At 37.8% G+C, this 25,610-nt stretch overlaps 1 protein-coding gene across 1 annotated transcript in view; it reads right to left on the bottom strand.

Moving 5' to 3' along the window:
* Positions 1-1,364: 1,364 nt before the first annotated feature.
* DBT (dihydrolipoamide branched chain transacylase E2) overlaps positions 1,365-25,610 on the bottom strand; it is a 70,390-nt gene continuing 46,144 nt past the window's right edge. The window contains exons 8-11 of the mRNA XM_006830918.1: positions 10,510-10,587; positions 9,312-9,503; positions 9,105-9,176; positions 1,365-1,818 (exon numbers count right to left, since the gene is read on the bottom strand). Of these exons, the coding sequence (XP_006830981.1) occupies positions 1,651-1,818; positions 9,105-9,176; positions 9,312-9,503; positions 10,510-10,587 (510 nt within the window). The 3' untranslated portion in view covers positions 1,365-1,650. The remainder of the gene's footprint in view (positions 1,819-9,104; positions 9,177-9,311; positions 9,504-10,509; positions 10,588-25,610) is intronic.

The raw sequence follows: 25,610 nt of genomic DNA, 5'->3' as shown, positions 1-25,610 counted from the left end.
TCTTTACGATTATTTAATAGCTCTCTCTTCTTCTAGGTTACAGGTCCAATGAAGGCAGTGACTGTGCCTGGTATACATGGTATACAGTAGGTCTTCAATAAATATTGAGTACTGATTAATTACATACAATGAAATCCTACACAGCCATTTAAAATTATAACATAATTGTTTATTGACATGTAAAGCTAGTCATAATATATTGTTAAATAAAAAAAAAATCAAATTAGAAAATTGATTAATTATACTATGAATCACTGTTATAAAAGGAATATACCTATGTATACAGTTACATGATTAAAATCTTACTAGTGGTAGAATTATGAAAGATTTTATTTTCTTTGTAACTTGATGTTTATTATTTTGTGATTTAACAATTATTTCTATTTTGAAAAATAAATCAAGGGAACATCAAAATGACTTTTTTACTGTCAAATAATTCACTTGAACAACTAAATTTGGCAAGTAATATTCATTTGCACAGTATTAAAAATAACTTGGATTTCTTAATGCAAATGAAAATGTTAGACTATTCATTTTGAAATTACTTCTAATAGTGGGCCTCTAACAGAATGATCATTTTGATGCCTTTATTACTGTATCACACTTATGATTTTATTTTTTTGTCCATAATATTCATTAAATCCTTCTCTCTCCTATTATTCTCATTCCCACTCAGGAGACAGAGGATAGAATGGGATAAGCACTGGACCGCAAGGCCAGTTTGAACCACAAGGTTGGCAGTTCAAACTCACTAGCTGCTCCTCACAACGTTATAAATAGGATTGCTATGAGTCAGAACCGACTAGACAGTGCTTAACAATAACATCATTCTATATTTTAGTTTAAGGCTAATAACGTTAAAAGGCAGTAGATTTGTGATGTAATAAATGACAGAGGCTGGTACATTTTAAGTACTGTCCTTACACAAAGCAAATTTGTGAAAGAGAAGTTTTTCCAGCGAAACACCAAAATACCACCAAAATTCTAAAAGTTTAGCCATTTTAAACAAATATCGTTAATAATCTTACTGATTATAAAACATAATTGAGGAGTTTAATGATCAACTTATTAGTTCTTCCTTTGAAAAGATGTTTTTATAAAAATAAGACATTTACAGATGATAATTGCCATAGAGAAAGAATATACTCCTGTATATCTTAAAAGGTAAGGATAATTGCACTTATTTCATATAATAATTTGCATTATTATGGGATAATGGAAAACATTTTTATATATAAATTCATTTTTCCAACTAAGAGTAGTTAAATGAAAAGTTTCACTAAGAGTCTGTTAAAAAAGGAAAAAAAAAAAAGATAGGACAAATACTGTGTAAAGCTGTTTTCTCGTAACATTAATATGATGGCCTTGCCAGTTTCAATTCGTTGACACAAAGATCTCAGCAACATACTAAGTCACACTATGACCTATAAATTGTGACAGAACAGTTCTAGGAGAACTATCACACCATTATTCATTTTCAGTAAAAAGTCTAACAGAACAGTGATAAATATTGTGCCTTAGAACCTTAATCATGTCATACAAATCATTTTATAATACAGATTACAATGAAGAACATGTGCTGGTACAGCGAGGCTTTACATACTCGTGTTCTTTGGAAGTGTAAAAAGTTCCAGGATATCTTATCCATCTTCATTTCAGATCTAGTAGCATAAAAGCTGGGTTTTCTAAATAAGATTTCCACAAATTAGAGAAGCGGGACATTGTAGCACCATCAATAACTCTGTGATCGGCTGACCAGCTCACGTTCATTATCTGGGCCTTATATACGTCCCCTTTCTGGTTAAATCGAGGAAGAGCCTAGAAATAAGGAAAAGAGCAAAGAGTAAACCTTCATGTGTTCAAAACTCAAGTTCTAGCAGTAGTAGTGGCATAAAAGCAGACAGACCCCTTCCCAGCAATAGGAAGTAAATGAGTATCCTAGATGCCTTCTGGAAATGCTCATACTTCTTCCATCTGTGTGTACATGCCTCAATTTTGCAGGATTTCTCCAAGTTATTTCCTGTCACATATAAAATTTCCAGGCATACATTTAATTTTATCTTGGACTTCAATTACTTAACAAATATTTATAAAACACCTAGTCGGATCTTCTAGGCTCTGTGGCTAGACAAAACAAAGGTCTTTGCCTTCTTATAGTTAATATTTTCATGGGGAGAGACAAGGCAAATAAACAAAACTATATAATGTGTTAAACAGTGAAAAAAAGTGCACAGAAAAACAAAACAGCAGCTTGGAAAAGGGACAGAGGATATCGGCAAGAGGTAGAGGCAGGAGATAGGTAGCATTTTTGGACAAACTGTGAGGGGAAAGCTTCACCTGGAGGAAGAGACTGAGGAGAAGAGCTCCTGGTGCCTGCAGTAGGGGGGCAGGAGTTGGTGGGAAGGGAGATGAGCGAGGTCACAGAAGAGTGATGTTGGACACATCATTAAGGACAGTGCTTTGCAAACTGTCTTTGGTAAACAATTTTAAAAAAAGTTTAATTCACTGCAGACTACTTTTTTCTCTTTCAATCCCTTATGTAATTGTGAGTATGCTCCCACTAGCCATTCAGCCTGTGAATCTGTCCATGAATCTGCCCACAGAACACTGCTGTTTCAGGTTGTATATGGAACACTACTTACCTCTATCTCATTTAACCCTTGCATATCTCCCTGTGTCTTCATCTACCTTCATCATTCTTCTGCCAACCTCCGTCTCTTGCACACTGGCCTCCCCAACATCCTAGTTAATATGAGTCTCCCCTCTAGCCAGTGTCTATTTTCCTCTCCCTCCCATACCTGGTAACCATCAAAGAATGTTTCTCTTAACATGAAAACTTTTTCTTGGGTTCTTACAATAGTGGTCTCATATACTGTCTGTCCTTTTGTGACTACTTACACTCAGAATAATGTGCTCTAGGTTCATCCATGTTCTGAGGTGATTTGTAGATTTATCTTTATTCGTCACCATTGCATAGTATTCCATTGTGTATGTACCAAAGATTTTGTTTATCCATTCTTCCATTGGTAGGTATTAAGGCTGTCTTCATCTTTCTGCTATTATGAATAGTGCTGTGACAAACATGGGCATGCATATTATCTACTAGTGTCCTGGCTCTTATTTCTTGTGGATATATACTAAATAGAGAGATTCTAGGGAGCTCTGGTAGCGTAGTGGTTATGAATAGGGCTGCTAATCTCAGTGTGAGCAGTTTGAAACTACCAGCTGTTCCACAGGAGAAAGATAAGGCTTTATGCTCCAATAAAGATGTACAGGGTCACTATGAGTCGGAACCAACTCCATGGCACATAACCACCACCACCATGGTATTTCTACTTCCAACTTTTTGAGCAAGTTTTCCATATTGGTTGTATCATTTTATATACCCACCAGCAATGTAGGAGGGTCCCAGTCTCTCCAGACTCTCTCCAACATTTGCTGTTTTGTGTTTTTCATATCTTTGCTATTACTGCTGGGGTGAGATGATATCTCATCATTGTTTTGATTTGCATCTCTCTAATGACTAATGGCGTCCTGGTGTGGCGCTGTGGGTTAATGCGCCAGACTGCAAAGCCATTTGAACTATAAGGTTGGCAGTTCAAGCTCACCAGCTGCTCCTTGGAAACCCTACCCAGGGTCGCTATGGGTCGGAACCGACTTGATGACACTTAATAACAACAACGACTAATGATCATGAACATTTCCTCATGTTTGTCGTCTGTCTGAATGTCTGTTCATGTCCTCTGCCCGTTTTTCAGTTGGGTTGTCTTTTTCTTGTACAAGTATTGTAGTTTCCTATAAATTAGTCCCTTGTCTGTTATATCATTGCAAAAAAAAGTTCCCAGTCTGTGGGCTGTATTTTTACTCTTTTGGTGCATGTAAGTATCTGATTTTTTAGGTAGTCCCAGGCATCTATTTTGTCTTGTACTGTTTGTATGTTTTCAGTTATGTTTGACATTGTATTCGGCCATGTATTAGAGTTCCTAAATTTTGTTCCCATCTTTTCTTTGGTGATCTTCACAGTTCAACATATTCTATAGTCTTTAATCCACGTTGAGTTTGTTTTTTTTATATGGTGTGAGATATGGGTCTATTACATTCTTCTGCAAATGGATTTCCCGTTTTCCCAGCAACATCTATTGAAGAAACTATCTCATCCCCATTTAATGTATTTTGGCCCTATGTCAAAAATCAGCTGTAAGCTTTCAAGAGGGAACCTAGATCCAGAGGGCCTGGAGGAAGGTAGAATCTCCAGTGAGTAGTATTCAATCTGACTAGGCAGGGCTGATGCAATGAAATGCAGACGGGTCTCTTGTGATACAATAGTGAATAATTATTATCAGGACTGATTGTGAGGGTTGGAAATGTAAAGGTAGACGTTTTATAGCAAGGAGGGGAGTGATTAACTTTTCAGTCTAGGAGCGGAGGTTCCTAGGACCATCAAGGGAGAAGAGCAGAGAGTGGGACCCTACCCAGAGAAGCAGTGATGCCTGAAATGGAGGCAGAGATGATGATGTGGAGTGATGGAGCAGCTGGAGACTTTAGATCCAGAGAGGAAGAGCGACTGTGTGCTGAAGACCTGGGGGGTACGGGGGAGGATTGCATGGAGGGGATTGTAACCATGGCAATGAGACAATATACGATAGAGTAATGTAAAACTAATGTTCTCCCATGTAAACTATCACATAATTCACAATAAAACATTTAAGAAAAAAAAAAAAGAAAAGAAAGAAAAAAAATCAGCTGTATGTGGATGGGTTTACTTCTGGGTCCTCAATTCTATTCCATGGCTCTATGTATCATTCTTTGTACCAGTGCCACTGTTTTGACCACTGTGGCTATACAGTAGATTTTGAGATCAGGAAGTGAGAGGTATCCAGTTTTGTTCTTCTTAAGCAATGCTTTACTTATCTGAGGTTTCTTTCCTTTCCATATAAACATTGTGATCATTTTTCCATCTCTTTAAACAATGTTGTTGGAATCTGGATTGGGATTACATTACATCTATAGATTGCTTTGGGTAGTGTTGGCATTTTCACAATGTTACATTTTCCTATCCATGAGTATGGTATATTCTTACATTTCTGTACATCTCTTTTTGTTTCTTGGAGTAGTGTTTTGTAATTCTCTTTTGTTTCTCTGGCTAGATTTAGTCCTAAGTATTTCATCTTTTTGGTGGCTATTGTAAATGGTATTGTTTTCTTAACTTCCTTTTCAGAGCTTTATTAGTAGAGGACTGATTTTTGTATATTGATCTTGTACCCTGCCACTTTGCTGCCTTTCAATGAGTTCCAATAATTTTCTTATTGAGTCTTTGGGCTTTTCTATGTATAAAATCATATCATCTGCAAATATAGAGAGTTATACTTCTTCTTTGCCAATTTGGATGCCTTTAATTTTCCTATCTTGCCTTATCTCTGGCTAAGACTTCCAATGTAATATTGAACAAGAGTGGTGATAAAGGACACCTCTGCTAAGTTCTTGTTCACAAGTGGAATACTTTCAGTTTCTCTCCATTGAGAGTAATGGCTGTTGGATTTGAATATATGCTTTGACTTAGGTTGAGGAATTTCCCTTCTATTCCTATCTTGATGAATGTTTTTATCAGGAATGGATGTTGCCAAATGCCTTTTCTGAATCAACTGTTATGATCACGCACTTCTTTTCTTTTTATTTATGTGGTAGATTATGTTGATTGTTTTTCTAATATTGAGCCATCTTTGTATACCCGGTATAATCCCACTTGGTCATGAAGTATTATTTTTTTGATATTTTGGCTTGGATTTTGCTGAGACTTTTTTCATCCATGTTTATGAGGGGTATTGGTCTTCTTTTAGTCATGTCTTCTTGCAGGCTTTTTTGTTTTGTTTTAAATAAAATACATTAAAAACGAGTTACTAGAAAACTGCAATAGAAGAAGACATACAAAATTCAAATCCCAATTTTCATTATTAGATTTAACTAATATAAAATAATCCTGTGAAAATTTGCAGCCCTCGTCTCTCTTTCTGTACTTATCTCTTCACTCCCATACATAGCAACCATGGGCCAACATAGGTCCTGATCACACTCTGAGCAGCACTAGTGCAGGCCAATGGGGAATTTTGTCTTTTATTCTGTGATATGGGAAGTTAACTGGAGGTTTCTTACTAGAATGACCATTCACTAACAGGGGATGAGCAAGTTTAAGGGTAGGAGATGGTGAAGCAAGGGTTCAGTTTTGGACATGTCAAAATTCACAATGATTTTTAGACATTCAAGCAAAGAACTCTGGTAGTGTAGTGGGTTATAAGTTGGGCTGCTAAACACAAGGTGAGCAATTTGAATCTCCCAGCTGCTCTGTGGGAGAAAGATGATACTTTCTGCTCCAGTAAAGATTTACAGCCTTGGAAACCTTATACAGGTTCGCTATGAGTTGGTACTGATTCCACGGCACAAAACCACCACCACTACCACATTAGACATTCAATCAGAATATATGTGTTTATAGTTCAAAGAGTAGGTAGGCATTAGTATATAAATGGATCAGATCACCGAGGCATTGAGTATAGATAAAGAAAAAGGTCAGGACTAAGCCTTGGGGCAATGTTTTGAGATTGGGACTATGCAGAGGTGTGTTACTCAGGGAGATTGGCAGTGAGACAGGAAGAAAACCAGGATAGTATGGTATTCTGCAAGCCAAAACGAAGCAAGTGTTCCAAGGAGGTATGAGTGATTGTCTCAAGTGCTGCTAGTGGGTCAAGGAAGACAGGCTCTAAGCTGAGTAACACAGAGGTTACTCAGAGGTCCCTGGGTGGTACAAATGGTCAGTGCTCCACTACTGACCCAAAGGTTGGCGGAATGAACCACTCAGCAGTGCCGAATAGAAAGGGCCATCCGTCTTCCTCCACAAGGATTACAGTCAAGCAAAACTTAAGGAGTAGTGTGCACTGAAACACATGGGCTCACCATGAGTTAGAACTGACTTGAGCACACTAGGTTTCATTTGGTTGAAGGTACTCAAGAATAATTGCACAACAAGAAGTTTAAAAATGTACAGTGAAAACAGAAAACAGCAAAGGAGAAATGACATAAAAGGAGACAGAAATGAAATAATATTTGTTCTTACCCAACAAATTAGGTCACTGTGTACATATACACACCAAAAGCTAAGCCTCAGAGGTTGAAGATATCATGGGAATGATAACTCTGTAAAAACATCTCTAAAGAATTTTCCAAAAACTCTCTTTAGGGAAAAAATAAAGAAACTTTGTCAAATAGTTGTGGTGATTTGGAAACGTGGTGGTGGTTATATGCAATGGAGTCGGTTCCGACTCATAGCAACCCTGTACAGGGTTTTGGAGGCTGTAAATCTTTGCAGGCTCAGACAGCCTCATATTTCTCCTGCAGAACAGCTGGTGGTTTCGAACTGCTGACTCTGAGGTTAGCAGCTCAATTCGTAACCACTACACTACCAGACCACCTAAGAATTTTGTGAGAATCAAATACTGAGTTTTTGTCATGAGGAGAATGGGTGATAGAAAAGTTACCATTGAGAGAAACTGAATTTGGAAAGAACGGTTTCATCCTGTGATCATAAGTGCTGTAACCTTGTGTGCTTTTCCCCTCCCATCTCCTCAGTTTGATGGACAGGAAAGTGGATACTAGGAAGAGGAGGTAACTTAGCAGCTAAGGAGCTGTCTGCTAGAAAGGGAATGAATGTTTGTGAGTGTTTAGGGTATCAACCTAAAAGTAGATTCGTGAAAGATAAGTCAGAGATATGCAATGTGGAAGCACTAAATATGAAGAAAGGTTCTCCTTAAAGCAGAGGTGGAGAACCTTTTGTTGCTAAGGGCCATTTAGATATTTATAACATTATTTGCAGGCCATACAAAATTATAAACTTAAACTTTATTTGGTCAAACATTTAATTACCTCATTCCTAATGTGATGGCTAAGGAGATCTGGTAGCATAGTAGTTATGAGTCGGTGTATTAACGTCATGCTCAGCAGTTTGAAACTACCAGCCATTCTGTGGGAGAAAGATGAGGCTTTCTGCTCCCGTAAAGATTTACATCCTCAGAAAACCTATAAAGGGTCGCTATGAGTGGGAACCGACTCCACGGCACATAACCACCACCAGTGTGATAACTGGAACTGTGGCTGCCTTAGCAGGGCCAGATCAAATGAATTCACAGACCTTTCCTGGTCCATGGACTGATGTTTCCTACCACTGCCTTAAAGCATGAAGAGCCAAACCAAGGTTAATGTAGTAATTAAAACCAAATGGCATTCAATAAAGGTGGTATCAACGTAATATAAAGCCGGAGCTTTTTTCTTTTTTTAACTCAGTGATTCTCAATTGAGTTAATAGAGATGCCCAGGATCCAATCCCCCTAAATTCTGATTCAGCTGGTATTGGGACAGCTTGAGCATAGTTTGTGAAAGCTCTCCCAGGGCATTCTAATGTGCAGCCTGAGTTAAGAATCATAGCAACCCTAATTACGATCCCAGATTCACCTGTGTTGGAACTGTCTAGGTTCTTGCTTAAGACCTAAGGTCTTGGGGCTCTTTTTCAAGTTCAAGAAATCTGTGTTTTTAACTAGCACTTCCAATGATTTTGAACAAGGTGAAGTTTGAGAAAAATATTCAAAGCAGTGTTCCATTTTCTTACAAATAACATTTTGGAAGGGATTACTATAAAAGATAAGTAATAAAATAAAAGAAAATCAAGTTATTTTGACAGAAGCAAAATAACTCCACAAGGGGGCTTTACACCGTTCTTGGAAAATGGAATGAAAAGATACTGTAATTTTCCACAAACTTTTAGAAGCCCCCTTGTATCTGTGCTTATCCTTAAACACAACGTGTACCTAGCATGACCCACAATGGTTGATCTACACAGAAACAATTCAGATCATCACCATTTGTCATATGCCAAGTCAGTCACTGGAATTGCAGGCCTAGCTCGTAGGAAGAAATATAGGCTTACTGAGTCAAACTTTACACACTCAAACCCACAGAGTGAGGAAGAAACCTCAGAAATAGTTACTCTCCTTTGTGTTTGTGTTTATCTCTCCCCAATTGGCCTAGAAGACTATTTTTCAATTATTTAATAAACATACCTTAATTGATCCAAGAGCCCCAATTGCTACTTCAGGGGGCATTATCACAGGTTTGGCATAAGTACCACCAATCTAAAACAAATAATACAGTTAAAAAATGATACTTTGGTGGGGACAAATGGCAAATGGCATTTTATGTTTTTAAATAAATAAACGATCAGAAATCTTAAGCTATGATTTATAAATATGAACATCAGTATTACTCACAGAGCCAATGTTAGAAAGAGTGAATGTCCCTCCAGTAATATCAGCAGTTCCAAGCTGACCTGCAGAGCCCAATTCTTGGAGGCGGTTCAATTCAGTGGCGATCTCAAATATGGAGCGGATCTGTATGTTTTTCACATTTGGGACGATCAACCCCTGCTCAGTATCCATTGCTATTCCAATATTATGAGAAGCCTACAGAGTAAAATTAGAAGCCCTTATAATAAATAAGCTACAGGAAAGAATGGGTCAAAACAACTATCAAAATTCATTTTCAACAGATTGACAAAGATTTTTAAAAAAAGTTTTAAACAAGCTTTAAATTTTTTTTTTTTTTTTGAGAAAGATAACAATTTACTGACAGTAATAAGCTTTCTGGTTATACATATATAGCTAATGAGATATAAATAAGTATCAACAGCACCCCAAAAGTTATCAGTCGTAAAAATTTTTACTCCAAACAGGAGAGTTCACTCAAACTGAATTCAAATGCTCACCACTTTTCTATTATAAATTATCTTGTTTTAAAAATTCCAGGAGAGAGTGTTTTGAGAAAGAGCTTCATCTTTTTGGGGGGAAGGTATGTAGGATACGTAACATAACCCATTGCCTCACAGAAGTATATTTCCATTATCTTTAGCAGAAAACCAAAAGGGCTTAAAAATGGAAATGTGAACAGTATTATTACTGAGTAGTACACACAATAAATTATACTTAAATTAGGATTCCTGGTGTGGTGCTGAAGGATAAGTACTGGATTGAAAGGTTGATTTGAACTGCAAAGTCAGCAGTTTAAACTCACCAGCCACTCCTTGGAAACTGTATACAGGGTTGCTATGGGTTGGAATCAATTTGACTACACTTAACAACATGAACATACTTAAATATAATACAGTAAAACCTGAAAAACCCAGAATCTGTATAAGGCAGAAACCTGCCATAAAAGGAAAACTCAAATACTTTCCACTAGTTGTAAGACTATATACCCTATCAAAGGAGGGAAACTTGCAAAACCTGGAAAAATAAGGCTTTCCCATTGAGTTCCAGCTCTCACAGGTTTCACTATCATTTTATACCAGACCTTTAATTGTAATCTAAAAAAGATCACTATTTGAGATACAATGGAAACATCTCTAATCTACAGGCACATTTATACCATGTTCTATATTTATCGGGAACATTTTCATAATGTATAACAAACCTTATATGTTATGTTCTGGCAAGCTTCATCCACAGAAGCATTAAGGATAGGAAACTGTAGTAATCCCAAGGAAGCAGCCTGTTTAACAGAAAGAGAAACAAATTTAGAATTTTTCATTCAGAGGAACAGAGGATTTGAAGTTAAAAGACAAGGTGTAAAGCAACGACAAAACTTATTTCTGCTGCATTTAATTTCAAGTGTACATGTACCTAGACCAATTACTCTAAATGTAACCTTCAAGCAATGTGGAACTACGTCACTCCAATCATTTAAGAATAAAAGAGAAAAAAATTCAGGCAGCTTGCAAAGATTAAAGAGATTTTCAAAATGACTATACAAGCTGATCAACGTTTCAAAGAAACTGTCTTTGGATATTTCATGATATGCAGTCTTAATATTTCCACCTACCACCCATCTGTCAGTTTGTCCTACTGTGGTGCCTTGTGTGTTGCTGTGATGCTAGAAACTATGGCACCAGTATTTTAAACACCAGCAGGGTCACACATGGTAGACAAGTTTTAATTGAGCTTCCAGACTAAGACAGACTAGGAAGATGGAGAGGTAGACTAGTTCTGAACGTCTAGCCACTGAGAGCCTTATGAATAGCAGCAGAACATTGCCTGATTTTGTGCTGGAAGATGAGCACCTCAGGTTGGCAGGTACTAAAAAAACGACTGGGCAAGAGCTGCCTCCTCAAAGTAGAGTTGACTGTGATGACATGAATGGAGTACACTTTGAGGACCTTCCTTTGCTGATAGGGCACAACTCAAAATGAGGGGAAACAGTTGTAAATATCCACTAATAGCTGGAACATGGAATGTACAGAGTCTGAATCTAGGAAAACTGAACATGTTAAAAAATGAAATGGAATGCATAAAGACCAATATCCTAGGCATTGTCACTGTTAAGTGCTATTGAGTGGATTCTGACTCACAGCAACTCTGCATAAGGTTTCTGAGGAGCGGCTGGTGAGTGTGAACCGCCGACCCTGCAGTTCAATCTGATCTTGTGGTCCAGTGCATCATCCCACAGAGCCACACCAGGACTAGGCATTAGTGAACTGAAATGGAGTGGTATTGGCTATTTTGAATCTGACAATGATATAGCTTACTTTGCCAGGAACAACAAACTAAAAAGGAATGGCATTACATTCATCATCTAAAAGAGCATCTTGAAGTACAATGCTCTCTGTGATAGGATAATATCCATACACCTACAAGGAGGACCTTATGGTCCAGTGCATTAACCCACAGCTCCACACCAAAGTCACAAGGAAGACCTATAATACCACTATTATTCAAATGTATGCAACAACCACTAAAGTCAGTGAAGATGAAATTGAAAAATTCTACCAACTTCTTCGGTGCAAAATTGATCAAATATATAATCAAGTTGTACTGATAAATACTGGTGACTGGAGTGCAAAGGTTGAAAACAAAGAGGAAGGACAAGTAATTGGAAAATAAAGTCATGGTAACAGAATTCATGCTGAGATTGCATGATAGAATTTTCAAGACTAATGACGTCTTCATTGAAAATACCTTTTTAAACAACATAAAAGATGACTAGATATATGGATATCACCAGATGGGATACACAGAAATCAAACTGACTATCTCTGTGAGAAGATAAGGTGGAAAAGCTCAATGCTATTAGCCAAAAGGCCAACTGTAGAATGTGGAACAGACCAATTGCTCATATGTAAGCTCAAGCTGAAGCTGAAGAAAATGAAAACAAGTCTCTGAGAGCCAAAATGTGACGTTGAATGTATCCCACTTGAATTTAGAGACCATCTCAAGAACAGCACTAGACACTGATGACCAAAGACCTAAAGAGTTGAGGGATGACATCAAGAATATCATAAACCCCCTCTAAGACTGAAGCTCAAAGGGAACACACAAACAGGCATGTAAGCTTGCTGGCGACCACATTGGTCTACTGGTGAGTGGAAGAGGGGAAAAGGCAGCAATGAAGAAATGGGCTGAGTTCAACTACGTTCTGTAGACCCCCATTGATCTGGAGATGAGAGAGAGAAGAGGAAGGGCTGGTTGGTCCAAAGTGTGTTGAGACCTGGGGACACCTGAGCCCATGGACAAGGATATAGCCACAGAGGGGCTAGAGTTGAGAGTGAAGCATCCAGCTGATTGAAGTGAGGGGAGCTGCAAAAGAACACCCAAACTTGCAGACGGTATCCATTTGACCTAGCCTTGATGGTGTGATAATCTGAACTTGACTAGAGAAAGATAAAAAAACAATTTCTGATAAAGGAAATGAGGATAAGTTACTACAATTTGATAAACTTGACTTACACTTATAGAGGTATTAACTCTAAATACCAACAGAGAGTGAAGGAGTCTTCATACCAAGTATCGGTGCTATCCCTTCTGTACACAGGATAGATAGGGACAAGCCACTTAGACAGTGGCTACCTAAAATGAGGGGGTGATAAAGGCACAAAGGCTTACAAGTTTCAAGAGGGAGGTTAGTTTAAGAGTGTGGGGGGGAAGAAAGAGTCCCCACTGAATAGTTTTCATCTCGTCTAGATGGGTCTGGTTAAAAGAGATGGGGATAAGAGTCTTATGATTCGATAGTAATAGTTATCGTGACTAACTGTGACTGTCACAATTGTAAAGATAGAAGTTTAGAAGTTTTGTATGAAAATGGGTGAACAGTTAATCATACAGTCCAGAAACAAAGGACCCGAGGACCATCAAGGGAGAAGAGCACAAGTGGAATGTGAGCCCTTATCCAGAGAAGCAGCGACACCACACATGGAGGAAGAGATGGGGACATGGAGAGAGGGAACATCTAAGGACTCTAGATTCATGGGAAGAGAGGGGCTGAGAGCTGGTGGCCAGGAGGCAGGTTTGCAGACTGTGTCCTTTGGTAGTGTAAACTATTATATATGCCTGAGTGTTTAAAAAAAAAAAAAAGAGCTAAAGTGAATAGAGAGAAATACTGTTATCTGATGATACATGGAGGAGATTATAATCATTGTAATGAAAAAAGGTATATGATTTGTTGAATGTAAAACTGATGATCTGCCCTGTAAAGTTTCACTCAATTCACAATAAAAACTTAACACAAAACAAAAAAAAGTCAACCATCAACTGGAAAACTAATGCTTACAGTTTTCTGAGATTCTCAAGGACCAGTATTATAATATTATCAGGAAAAACATTCAACAATCAACAGTACTCATTACAGTGAGATGCTCATTGAAGAGCTGAAGTCTCAATTTCAGATTAAATGCAGAGAACTGCTATCCAAGGGCTTTAGGCTTTTGCATGACAGTGCTTGTCCTCACACCTCTGCCCACACTGTTGACACTCTGCAAAAACTTAGTTTTGAGGTGTTAAAGCATCCTCCCTATAGTCCTGATCTTGCTTCATGGTACTTTCACCTGTTTGGTCCCCTGAAAGCAGCCCTTTGAGGACAAAAATTCACCTCTGGAGAAGAAGTGAAGATAGTGGTGCATTTGTGGCTCATAGCTCAGCTTAAAACATTTTAAAATAAGGGAATATGAAAGCTTGTTGATAGATGGACAGAGTGTATTGAAAAGAAGGAGATTATGTAAAAATAAATATATGTTTTTCTTTTCTTAAAGTTGATTCAATTCTACACCCAGAATGCAGATAATTTTTTACTTACCTTTATATGTATGTAGGCATGTATGTGCATAGGTATGCATATATATATATATATGTGTGTGTATGCAGATGCGTATGCATCGATTTGACCGTATGCCCATATATATAATAAAGCACATGTTGTTGTTGTTAAAAAAAAGAACATCATAAAAATGTCATTAAGAAAACAAGAAAAAATAAAATAAAATGGATATTAGTAGACTCTTTAACTTGCTCTCCAGCTTAGAGGTGCTAAAGTGAAAGGAAGAAATAAGCAAGTAAAAGAGCTGAACAGAAAATTTCAAAGGGCAGTTCAAGAAGACAAAGTCAAGTATTATAATGAAACATGCAAAGACATGGAGTTAGAAAATCAAAAGGGAAGAACAAGCTCAGCATTTCTCAAGCTAAAAAAACTGAAGAAAAAATTACTGAAGGATTCTATGGGTAAAATATTGAATGATGTAGAAAACATCAAAAGAAGATAGAGGGAATACACAGAGTTATTGTACCAAAAAGAAATGTTTGATGTTGAAACATTTCAAGAGGTAGCAATGATCAAGAGCCAATGAATGATACTGAAGGAAAAAGTCCAAGGTGCACTGAAGCAAAGAACATGCTCCGGGAATTGATGGGATACAGGTTGAAATCTTTCAACAAACTGAATGCAGCACTGGGGCACTCAATCATCTATGACAAGAAATTTGGAAGATAGTCATCTGCCCAACTGATTGGAAGAGATCCATATCTGTAGCCATTCCAAGGAGTGGTGATCAAACCGAATGCAGAAACCATCAAACAGTATCACTAAAATCACAGGCAAGTAAAATTTTGAAGATCATTCAAAATACAGCTGCAATGGTACATCAACAGGGAACTGCTATAAATTCAAGCTAGATTCAGACAAGGAAGTGGAACAAGGGATATTGATGCTGGTATCAGATGGATCTTGGTTGAAAGTACAGAATATCAGAAAGATGTTATCACTATTGACTATGCAAAGGCTTTCTAATGTGTGAGTCATGATTAATTATGGATAACACTGCAAAGCATGAGTATTCCCGAACATTTAATACTCATAAGGAACCTGTAAGTAGACCAAGAAGAAGTTGCTCGAACAGAACAAGGGGATACTGAATGGTTTAAAATCAGGAATGGTATGTGTCAGAGTTGAATTCTTTCACCATACTTATTCAATCTGATCAAATAATCTGAGATGATTGATTACATGAAGAAAAATATGGCATCAGGACTATAGGAAGACTATTAACAACCTGCGATATACAGATGATATAGCCTTGTTTGCTGAAACTGAAGAGGACTAAAAATATTTACTGATGAAGATCAAAGACCACAGCCTACAGTATGGGTTCTACTTCAATATTCAAAAAGTAAAAATCCTTACCACTGGACCAATAAACAGCATCATAAGTGAAGAATAGAATGAAGTTGTCAAAGACTTCATTTTGCTTGGATCAACCATCAACACTCATGCAAGCAGCAGTCAAGAAATCAAACAACTTATTTCATTAGGCAAATCTGCTTTCCAAAGCTTCTTTAGTGTTCAAGAGTAAAGATGTCAATTTGAAGACTAAAATGCGCCTGACACAAGTGATAGAATTTTCAATAGCCTCATATTCATGTGAGAATAGGGAAGACCACAGAACTGATGCATTTGAGTTATGGTGTTAGATGAGAATATTAAAAGTATCATGGAGTGCTAGAAGAACAAAGAAATCTGTGTTGGAAAAAGTACAGCCATTATGCTCTTTACAGGCCAGGATGATGAGACTTCTTGTCTCGTGTTATCAAGAAGGACCAGTCCCTGCAGAAGGACATCATGCCTGGTAAAGTGGAGAGTCAGCAAAAAAGAGACCTCCAATAAGATGGAAGAACACAATCCGCAATGGGCTCAAACGTAACAACAATTGTGAGGCTGGTGCTAGACTGGGAAGTATTTCATTGTGTTGTACACAGGGTTGCTATAAGTAAGAACCAACTCAATGGCACCTAACAACAAACATTTCCATGAGAAGTAAACCTGTAGTTCAAATAATACATTTTGAATTAAAATACAAATAGAAATAGGCAGGTAAACTTCTTTATATAGAAAAAATAAGGAAAAAATGTGGTGACATTAAAGGCTACCTGATGTACTTAGTCAGTGAAAGCAGAGCTAGTTCCATTTACTTTAGAGTTCACACCAATCTCATTTGTTAAGAAACTACAATTTCTCCACAATATCTCCCTCTCTAGCTTCTCTTCTTGATACCATTCCTTTGTTGAACTGTTGTTAGTTATTAGGTTGCTGTTAAGTCGGTTCTGACTCAGTACAGCAGAACGAAAAACTGCCCAGTCCTGTGCCATCCTGTGCCATGCTATGTTTGAACCCATTGTTAACAGTGTCAGTCATCTTGTTGAGGGCCTTCCTTTTCCCATGCTCTACTTTGTCAAGCATGATGTCTTTCTTCAGGAACTGGTCCTTCAGGACATCATGTCCATAATATGTGAAATGAAGTCTTGCCATCTGCGCTTCTAAGGTGCATTCCAAGACAGATTTGTTTGTTCTTCTGGCAGTCCATGGTCTAAATAATATTTTTTGCCAACACCATAATTCAAAGGCATCGATTCTGTCTTGTTCTCCCTTATTCATCGTCCAGCTTTCCCTGCATATGAGGCAATTGAAAGAACCCTGGTTTGGGTCAGGAGCGCATTAGTTCACAAAATGACCTCTTTTTTGTTTATTACTTTAAAGAGTTTTTTCCACCAGACTGGTCCAATGCAATATGCTGTTTGATTTATTGACTGCTGTCTTAGTGGGTGTCCACGGTAGGTTGATTAAAGTAAAATGAAATTCTTGACAACTTCAGTCTTTTCTGTTTACCATAATGCTGCTTAATAGTTTAGTTGTGAGAATTTTTGTTTTATTTATGTTGAGGTATAATCCATGCTGAAAGCTATAGGCTTTGATTTTCATCATTAATTGCTTCAAATCATTTTCATTTTCAGCAAGAAAGTCTGTAGCATCTGCATATCGCCGGTTGTTAATGATTCTTCCTCCAATCCTGATGCTGCATTCCTCTTCACATAGTCCAGCAAAGTCTCAGATTATTTGCTTAGCATACAGACTGAATAAGTACAGGCAAACCTTGTTTTATTACACTTCACATTATTACATTTAACGGATGTTGCAGTTTTTTCAAATTGAAGATGTGTGGCAACTCTGACTCAGGCAAGCCTATTGGCACCATTTTTCTAATAGCAGGTGATCACTTCATGTCTCTCACATTTTGGTAACCCTGGCAATATTTCAAATCTTTTTGTAGTGCTACTGCACACTTATTGCATATTATAGTGTAAACATAATTTTTATATGCACAGAGAAACAAAAACATCCATATGACTCATTTTATTGTGATGTGTTTTACTGTGGTGGTCTAGAATCAAACCCTCAGTATCTCTTAAATTCTGGTGTGGCAACGTAGGATAAGCACTTGACCTCAAGGTTGGCAGTTCAAACTCACTAGCTCCTTGGAAACGTTACACAGGGTCACTATGATTCGGAACTGACTCAACGGCACTAAACAACAACACACTTGTATGGTAAACAGATACAACCCAGATAAACAACTTTCCTGATTTAAAACCACACAATGTCTCTTAGTTTAGTTAAAACACCTGGCTCTTGGTCTGTGTACAGGATCTGCATGATACAATTAAGTGTTCTGGAATTACCATTCTTCACAATGTTATCCATACTTTGTTAGGATCCTCATTCTAATGTCTTTACATAGTCAATAAAACACAGGTTAAGCTGCAAAGGTAGAAGTTTTGTAACTAAAGTATGGGAGTAGTTAATCTTACATTCCAGAAGCAGAGGACCCTAGGACCGTCAAGTGAGAAGAGCACAAGCAGAATGTGGGACCCTATCCAGAGAAGCAGTGACACCAGAAATGGAGGCAGAGATGGGGGACATGGAGAGGGGGTACAGCTGAGGACTCAAGATTCATGGAAAGAGAGGGACTGGGTGCTGGTGGCCAGGAGGTAGACTTGCAGAATGTGCCCTTAAGTGGTGTAAATTATTATGTATGCCTGAGTGTTTTTTTTTTTTTTTTAAAAAAGGAGTTAAAATGAATAGCGAGAAATACTGTTAACTGATGGTACATGGAGGGGATTATAACCATTGTAATGAAACAAAGTATATGATATATTGAATGTAAAACTGATGATCTGCCCTGTAACCTTTTACTCAAATCACAATAAAAACTTAAAAAAACAAAACAGCACACAGGTAAGCATCTTTCTGGTATTCTCTGCTTTCAGTCAAGATCCATCTGACATTAGCAATGATATCCCTCATTGCACACCCTATTCTGAATCAGGCTTGAATTTCTGGTAGTAGTTCCCTGTCAACATACTGCTGAAATGGTTTTTGAATTATTACCAACCAAATTTTACTTGCATATGATATTAATAATACTGTTCGATAATTTCTACATTCCACTGGATCACCTTTCTTTAGAATGGGCACATATAATAGATCCATTCCACTCGGAGGGCCAAGTCACTATCTTCCAAATTTCTTGGCACAGACTAACGAGCATTTCCAGTTTTGCATTCATTTGTTGAAACATGCCAGTTTGTATTCCATTAATTCCTGGAAACTTCTTCTCTGCTAATGCTTTCAGTACAGCTTAGATTTCTTTCAGTACCATCGATCCTTGATCATAGGTTATCTCCTGAAATGTCTGAATGTCAGTCAACCAGTTGTTTTTTGCACAGACTCTATGTAGTCTTTCCATCTTCTTTTGATGCTTCCTGCCCATAGATTCCTTCAATATGACTCATGGCTTGAATTTTTTATTCAGTCCTTTCAAGTTGAGAAATGTAGAGTATGTTCTTCTCTTTTGGTTTTCTAGTTCCAGATCTTTGCACATTTAATTATATATATATATTTTTTCAAGCTGCCCTTTGAGATCTGTTCATAATTTCTTCCAGTCATGTTACCTACTCTATATTCAAGAGCAAGTTAGAGTCTCTTCTAACATGTTTTGGTCTTTTCTTTCTTTACTTTCTTGCTAATGATCTTTTGTCTTCTTGATGTATGATGTTCTTACCCATATGTCACCCCACAACTCATCTGGTTTGCGATCACTAGTGTTTAATGTATCAAATCTATTCTTGAGATTAATCTCTAAACTTCAGGTGGGATACAATCAAGGTCATACTTTGGATCTTGTGGACATGTTTTAATTTTCTTCAGCTTCAATTTGAACTTGTATAAAAGCAATTGATGGTCTGTTTTGCAGTCAGTTTCTGGCCTTGTTCTGACTGATAATAATGAGTTTCTCTATAATTTTTTTCCAAAGATATAGTTGATTCAATTCCTGTGTATTCCATGTGACAAAATCTAGGTATACAATCACTATTAATGGTGTTCAAAAACTGTATTTACAATGAATAAGTCGCTGGCCTTGCAAAATCCTATCATGTGATCTCCAGGATTGTTTGACAACAGCCACAGTTTCCAACTACTGTTCCGTCAGTGTTTCCAACTTTTATATTCCAATCACCAGTAATTATTAATGCATCGTGGTTGTACACTGGATCAATTTCATACTGCAGGAGTTGCAAAATCTTCAATTTCTTCATCTTTGCCATTAGTGGTTGGTTCGTAAATCTGAATTATGTTTGTATTAATTGGTCTTTCTATAGATGTATGTACATTATCTTATCATTGACAGTTTGTACTTCAGGATAGATCTTGATGTGTTCTTTCTGACTGTGAATGTGATGCCAATCCTCTACAATTTTGTGTTCCTGGCATAGTAACCATATGACTGTCCAATTCAAAATGATGAATACCAGTATAGCTGTTGTTATTGCTAAGTGCTGGTGAGTCAGTTCCCACTCATAGCAACCCTGTATATGGGTTTTCAAGGAGCAGATGGTGAGTTTGAACTGCTGACCTTGTTATTCAGATTCACCATAGGGTTACATAATACTAAAATTCAGCTTACTAATGTGTAGGATGTCAATCTTTACACGTTCCATTTTGTTTTTGACAACTTCCAAGTTTCCTAGATTCATACCTCGTACACTTCACATTCCAATTATTAATGAGTACTTGAAGCTGTTTTTTCTCATTTTCTCTTATGCCACAGTAGCAAATATAGGTCCCCAAAGCTTTACTCTATCCATGTCATTAAGGTCAACTCTACTTTGAGGAGGCAGCTCTTCCCCAGTCGTATTTTGAGTGCCCTCCATCCTGAGGGATTCATCTCTGGCCCTGTATATCAATGTTCTGCTATTATTCATAAAGTTTTCACTGACCACATGTTTTAGAAGTAGATTTCCAGGTCTTTCTTTTTAGTCTCTTAATCTGGAGGCTCTGCTAAAACTTGTGCAGCAAGGGTACTTAAAACATCAATGGCATAGCTTCCAGCCTCACAACAGCATGCAAGCCACCATAGTACATGAAATGACAATGAGTTTTGAACTGTTTTATATTAAAAGGCATAATGCAGGAATAAATGTTTACATGGTTTCATATTTTTACCTAGTAATATATTCCCAAGTTAATTTTTTTTATCATTTATTTTGAAAAAATTAAAACCTTCAGAAAAGTTCAGAGCATCCCTAATGCTCATCAACTGTTAGCATTTTTCTTCATTTTTCCCTCTCCCAATAATTTGAAAATAAGCTGCAGATATAATATGGTACCTGGAAGCACTTCAACATGCATTTCCTAAGAGCAAGAACCTTCCACCATACCCAAGAAATGTAAAATTGATTCAATAATAGCACCTAATATGTCCCACCCCACTTGATGTTCTTACCAATAAGGGTAGAGGCTGGAACATCTTAATGACATTTATTTCTTTCTCCTTTTTCTTCCTTTCCTTTAATCTCTCCTTTCTTTCTCTCTTTGATACCACACCTCTCCTGTACATATTCAGATTTCCCTGATTATCCTTCACACTCTTCCTTATAGCTGTTTCTCCCTCTCATCCAGGACCTAACCAAAGTTCACACATTATATTTGGTTGCCAAGCTTTATATTAAATTTTAATAGGAAAATTAAAACGCTTCAAATTTCTTTTAAAATATCTCACTGCATTAATGCCCTCATCTAGCCCAATTAAAAATTTCTTTACATACCTTGTGCTGTTATTTTTGTCTATGGGTCTATGGCCTTGACAGAAAAAAAAACAACAAAAAAATCCTTGAAATGAAGTGTTAGCAGTTGGGTTGGTAAGTGTAATTTCGGTCTTTCTTATAAAAATCCCTAACTAAGCTTAAAGTGTTACAATTAAAACAGCATTTTGAGTATAAACATGAAAATAGAAAATAAATAATAATTAAAAAAAAAACCCACACCAACCCTGTGGATCTACAATGGATTAGAGTTTTTTGTTTTTTTTCTATACAATACTTGTAATGTTCTGAAACTTATATAGGCAGAAAAGAATGCTATTTTATAACAAAACAGACTATATATTGTTTTCAAAATAAAGCCAGATAGTCTATTCAGTCTGGAACAAGAAAGATAGTAATAAAAGAAATCCAAAGCTGTCTATGGTTACTTCAAATCAGACCTGCTGTCACCAGGATTCAGTAAGAGGGACCCAGTTAGAAACTCAGTGTTCTCCGATCATTCATGGGAAACTTCTCTACTGTGGTCTTCATATCTTATTCTTACCCTGATGCTTCAGCAGTCTGTTGCATTCACATATTTAAAATTTTCCATCCTCAAGTTCTTTCCCTCAGCCTACATGTCTGCTCAATTATTCCTTGGGGGGTTTCCAGGAGAGGATGGGACAGATGGAACCTCTTCTCAATCTCCTTTGCACACAATCACTCTAACCATCCTTTGTACCTCCTAACTTAACTACCTTTCACTTCATTCTTCTATTGTTTCTTCTTCCTCAATTCCTATTCCTTCCCCAACTCATTGCTTCTGTCCCAACAATGCTGAATTATTTTGGTCTGGTGTGGTGCTTCAGGATCAGCACTGGACTGTGAACCACAAGGTCAGCAGTTCAAACCCACCAACTGCTCCTCAGAAACCTGATACAGTGTCGCTATGTATTGGAACCAACTGGACAGTACTTAACAATAACAAAGCCATTAATGGTACCTGGTGTGGTGCTGTAGGATAACTACTGGACTTGATAACCACAAGACTGTTCAAACCCACCAGTCAATCTTGAAAACCCTATACATGATCTCTATGAGTAAGAAGTGACTCAACAACACATACCAACAAAACCATTATTGAGCTCTTAATTATTAATCCAATAGTCTGTCTACCCCTTATTGTATTTGACTGCTTTGATGAATAGACTGTTATCTGTTGTGTTGTTAAGTGAGGAAGTGCATTTGAGCATCTGACCTTATGGTCCAGTGCATTATCCCACAGTGCCATTCCAGGTCTCCATTTATTGTTGTTACATGCTGTCAAGTCAATTCTGACTCATGGCAACTCTGTATAGGGTTTCCAAGGAGCATCTGGTGAACTTGAACTACTGACCTTTCAGTTTAAACCGACCTTGCAGTGCAGAGCATTAACCCACAATGCCACACCAGGACTCCATTTATGCCCTCTTCAAACTCTTCTCTCTCAGTCTGGGAGACATAATATCCTAATCTTACATGCCTGTCCATATCCGTGGCAACATCGAGCTTAGTCATTTAACTTGATACAGCAGAGGATAAAAAGTGCTTGAGCAGTCATATGAATGGTTGAATGTGAAACTGATGATCTGCCCTGTAAACTTTCACTCAATCCACAATAAAAACCTTAAAAAAAAGTGCTTGAGCAATGCTGTTTCCTTCTTCCTCCTCTACCAGAACAATGAGACCATGTGTAGGCTAGCATGGCAGGGAGATAAGAGAGACATACTGTGCTGTAGCAGTTGGCATTGCGTTAATTCTCGCTCATGGCTACCCTATGTTTTTGATAAAAATTTGATCAAGGGATAAGGAACACTCCAGGCATCACAGCGTATTCCAACAACTGAGCAGCTTAATATCAGAAGGAAGAGCTATAGAAGAAACAAGGGCAGAGAAGTAAGCAGCAGGGAACTCGTAGCAGTCTTTGTACATGGTCTTGATAAGCTATCCTGAAGGCAGTGAATGGGACATCACTAAAAGGAACTAGGAAACAATGTAATAAACTTGATAAATTATATATGTCAGAAAATGGGGATGATGAGATTCATTTGTTGGTGTCAGGTGCATCAAATCAATTTTTAGCTCATAGAGACCCCGTGTGACAAAGCAGAACTTCCCCATACGGTTATCTAGGCTATAATCTTTAAGGGACCAGATTGCCAAGTCTTTTTTTTTCCCCCAGAGTCATTGGATGGGTTCAAAATGCCAATCTTTTGGTTAGCAGCTGAGTGCTTAAACCATTGTGTCCCTGTTGTTATTATGTGCTGTGAAGTCAGTTCTGACTCACAGCAACCCTATACAGGGTTTCCAAGGAGCAGCTAGTGGGTTTGAACTGCCAACCTTGTGGTTCCCAGTCCAGTGTTGATCCTACAGCGCCATACCAGTACTCCACTGTGTCACTGGTGGTGGCTGTGTGCCGTGGAGTCCGTTCCAACTCATAGCGACCCTGTATAGGGGTTCCGAGACTGTAAATCTTTATGGGAGCAGAAAGTCTCATCTTTCTCCTGCAGAACGGCTGGTAGTTTCGAACTGCTGACCCTGAGGTTAGCAGCCTGACTCGTAACCACTAGGCTATCAGAGCTCTTTACTAGGGATCCTTATTTATATGTTAGGGTTACACTAAGAACTAAAACAGGAAATTTATTGACTATGCTTAGCTGGGTACGTGGTTGTTGTTGTTGTCAGGTGCCATCGAGTCAGAACCGACTCATAGCGACCCCATGCACAGCAGAACAAAACAATGTCCGATCCTGGGCCAACCTCACTACCGCTGCCACACTTGATGCCATCAATGATGTCACCTGGCTGATCCATCTCTTTAGGGGTCTTCCTCTTTTTCTCTGACCCTCCATCTTACCCAGCATGCCATCCTTCTCCAGCGACTGTTTTATTCGGACAATGTGTCCAAAGTATGAGAGACGAAGCCTAGCCATCTTGGCCTCCAAGAAGCACTCTGGTTGCACTTCTTCCAAAACAGATCTATTAGTTCTTTTGGCAGTCCATGGCACTTTCAGTATTCTCCTCCAACACCACAACTCAAAGGCATCCATTCTTCTACGATCTTCCTTATTCACTGTCCAGCTTTTGCATCCATATGAGGTTATTGAAAATACCATGGCTTGGGTCAGGTTCACCTTAGTCCTCAAGCTGACATCTCTGCTCTTCAATACTTTAAAAAGTTCCCGTGCAGCAGATTTGCCCAATGTAATACGTCGTCTGATCTCTTGACTGTTGCTTCCATGAGTGTTGATAGTTGATCCAAGAAGAATGAAGTCCTTGACAACCTCAATCTCTTCTCCATTGATAAGAATGCTGTTTATTGGTCCAGTGGTGAGGATTTTTGTTTTCTTTATATTGAGTTGTAATCCATACGTAAAGCTGTGCTCTTTGATCTTCATCAGTAAATAGTTTTAGTCCTCTTCACTTTCAGCAAGCAAGGTTGTATCATCTGCATACAACCAGAAGAGTTGTGGGATGACATCAAGAACATCATACATGAACAGAGCAAAAAGTCATTAAGAAGACAAGAAAGAAGGAAAAGGTAAAAATGGATGTCAGAGGAGACTCTGAAACTTGCTCTCCAGCGTAGAGAAGCTAAAGCAAATGGAAGAATTGAAGAGGTCCAAGAGCTGAACAGAAAATTTCAAAATCAGCTCGAGAAGATAATACCAAATACTATAATAAAATATTATGCAGAGATTTAGAGTTGGATAACCAAAAGGGAAGAACACGGTCAGCATTTCTCAAGCTGGGGGAACTAAAGAAAAAATTCAAGCCTCGACTTTTGTTATTGAAAGATTCTCTGGGAAAATTATTGAATGATGGCATCAAGAAAAGATGGAAGGAACAAGCCTCGACTTTTGTTATTGAAAGATTCTCTGGGAAAATTATTGAATGAAGGCATCAAGAAAAGATGGAAGGAACACATAGAGTCATTGTATCAAAAGGAAATGGTTAATGTTCAACCATTTCAAGAGATACCATATGAACAAGAGCCAATGATACTCAGGGAGGAAGTCCAAAATGCATTGAAGGAATTGGGTACATGGTAGCTGCTTCAAAAAAGTACCATTAGGGTAAGCTGCTCATGCCTAGGTGACATGTCTTAGTCCATATCCTAGCACTGGAGATGATTCCCAGGAATCTCAATACAATTAATAAAAACAAATACATTTTAGTGTCTCACATGCCAGATCAATACCAAGTATCGTTCAGCTCATATCAGGACTTTGCTGAAGTGATTCTTTCAAAAATACAGAAGGCTTTTTGCCTAACTTCATCAAACTAATCTCCATACCG

Source organism: Chrysochloris asiatica, unplaced genomic scaffold (assembly GCF_000296735.1).
Source record: "Chrysochloris asiatica unplaced genomic scaffold, ChrAsi1.0 scaffold00002, whole genome shotgun sequence".
Classification (NCBI taxonomy): Eukaryota; Metazoa; Chordata; class Mammalia; order Afrosoricida; family Chrysochloridae; genus Chrysochloris; species Chrysochloris asiatica.
This window is presented reverse-complemented; position numbering and strand designations above follow the sequence as displayed.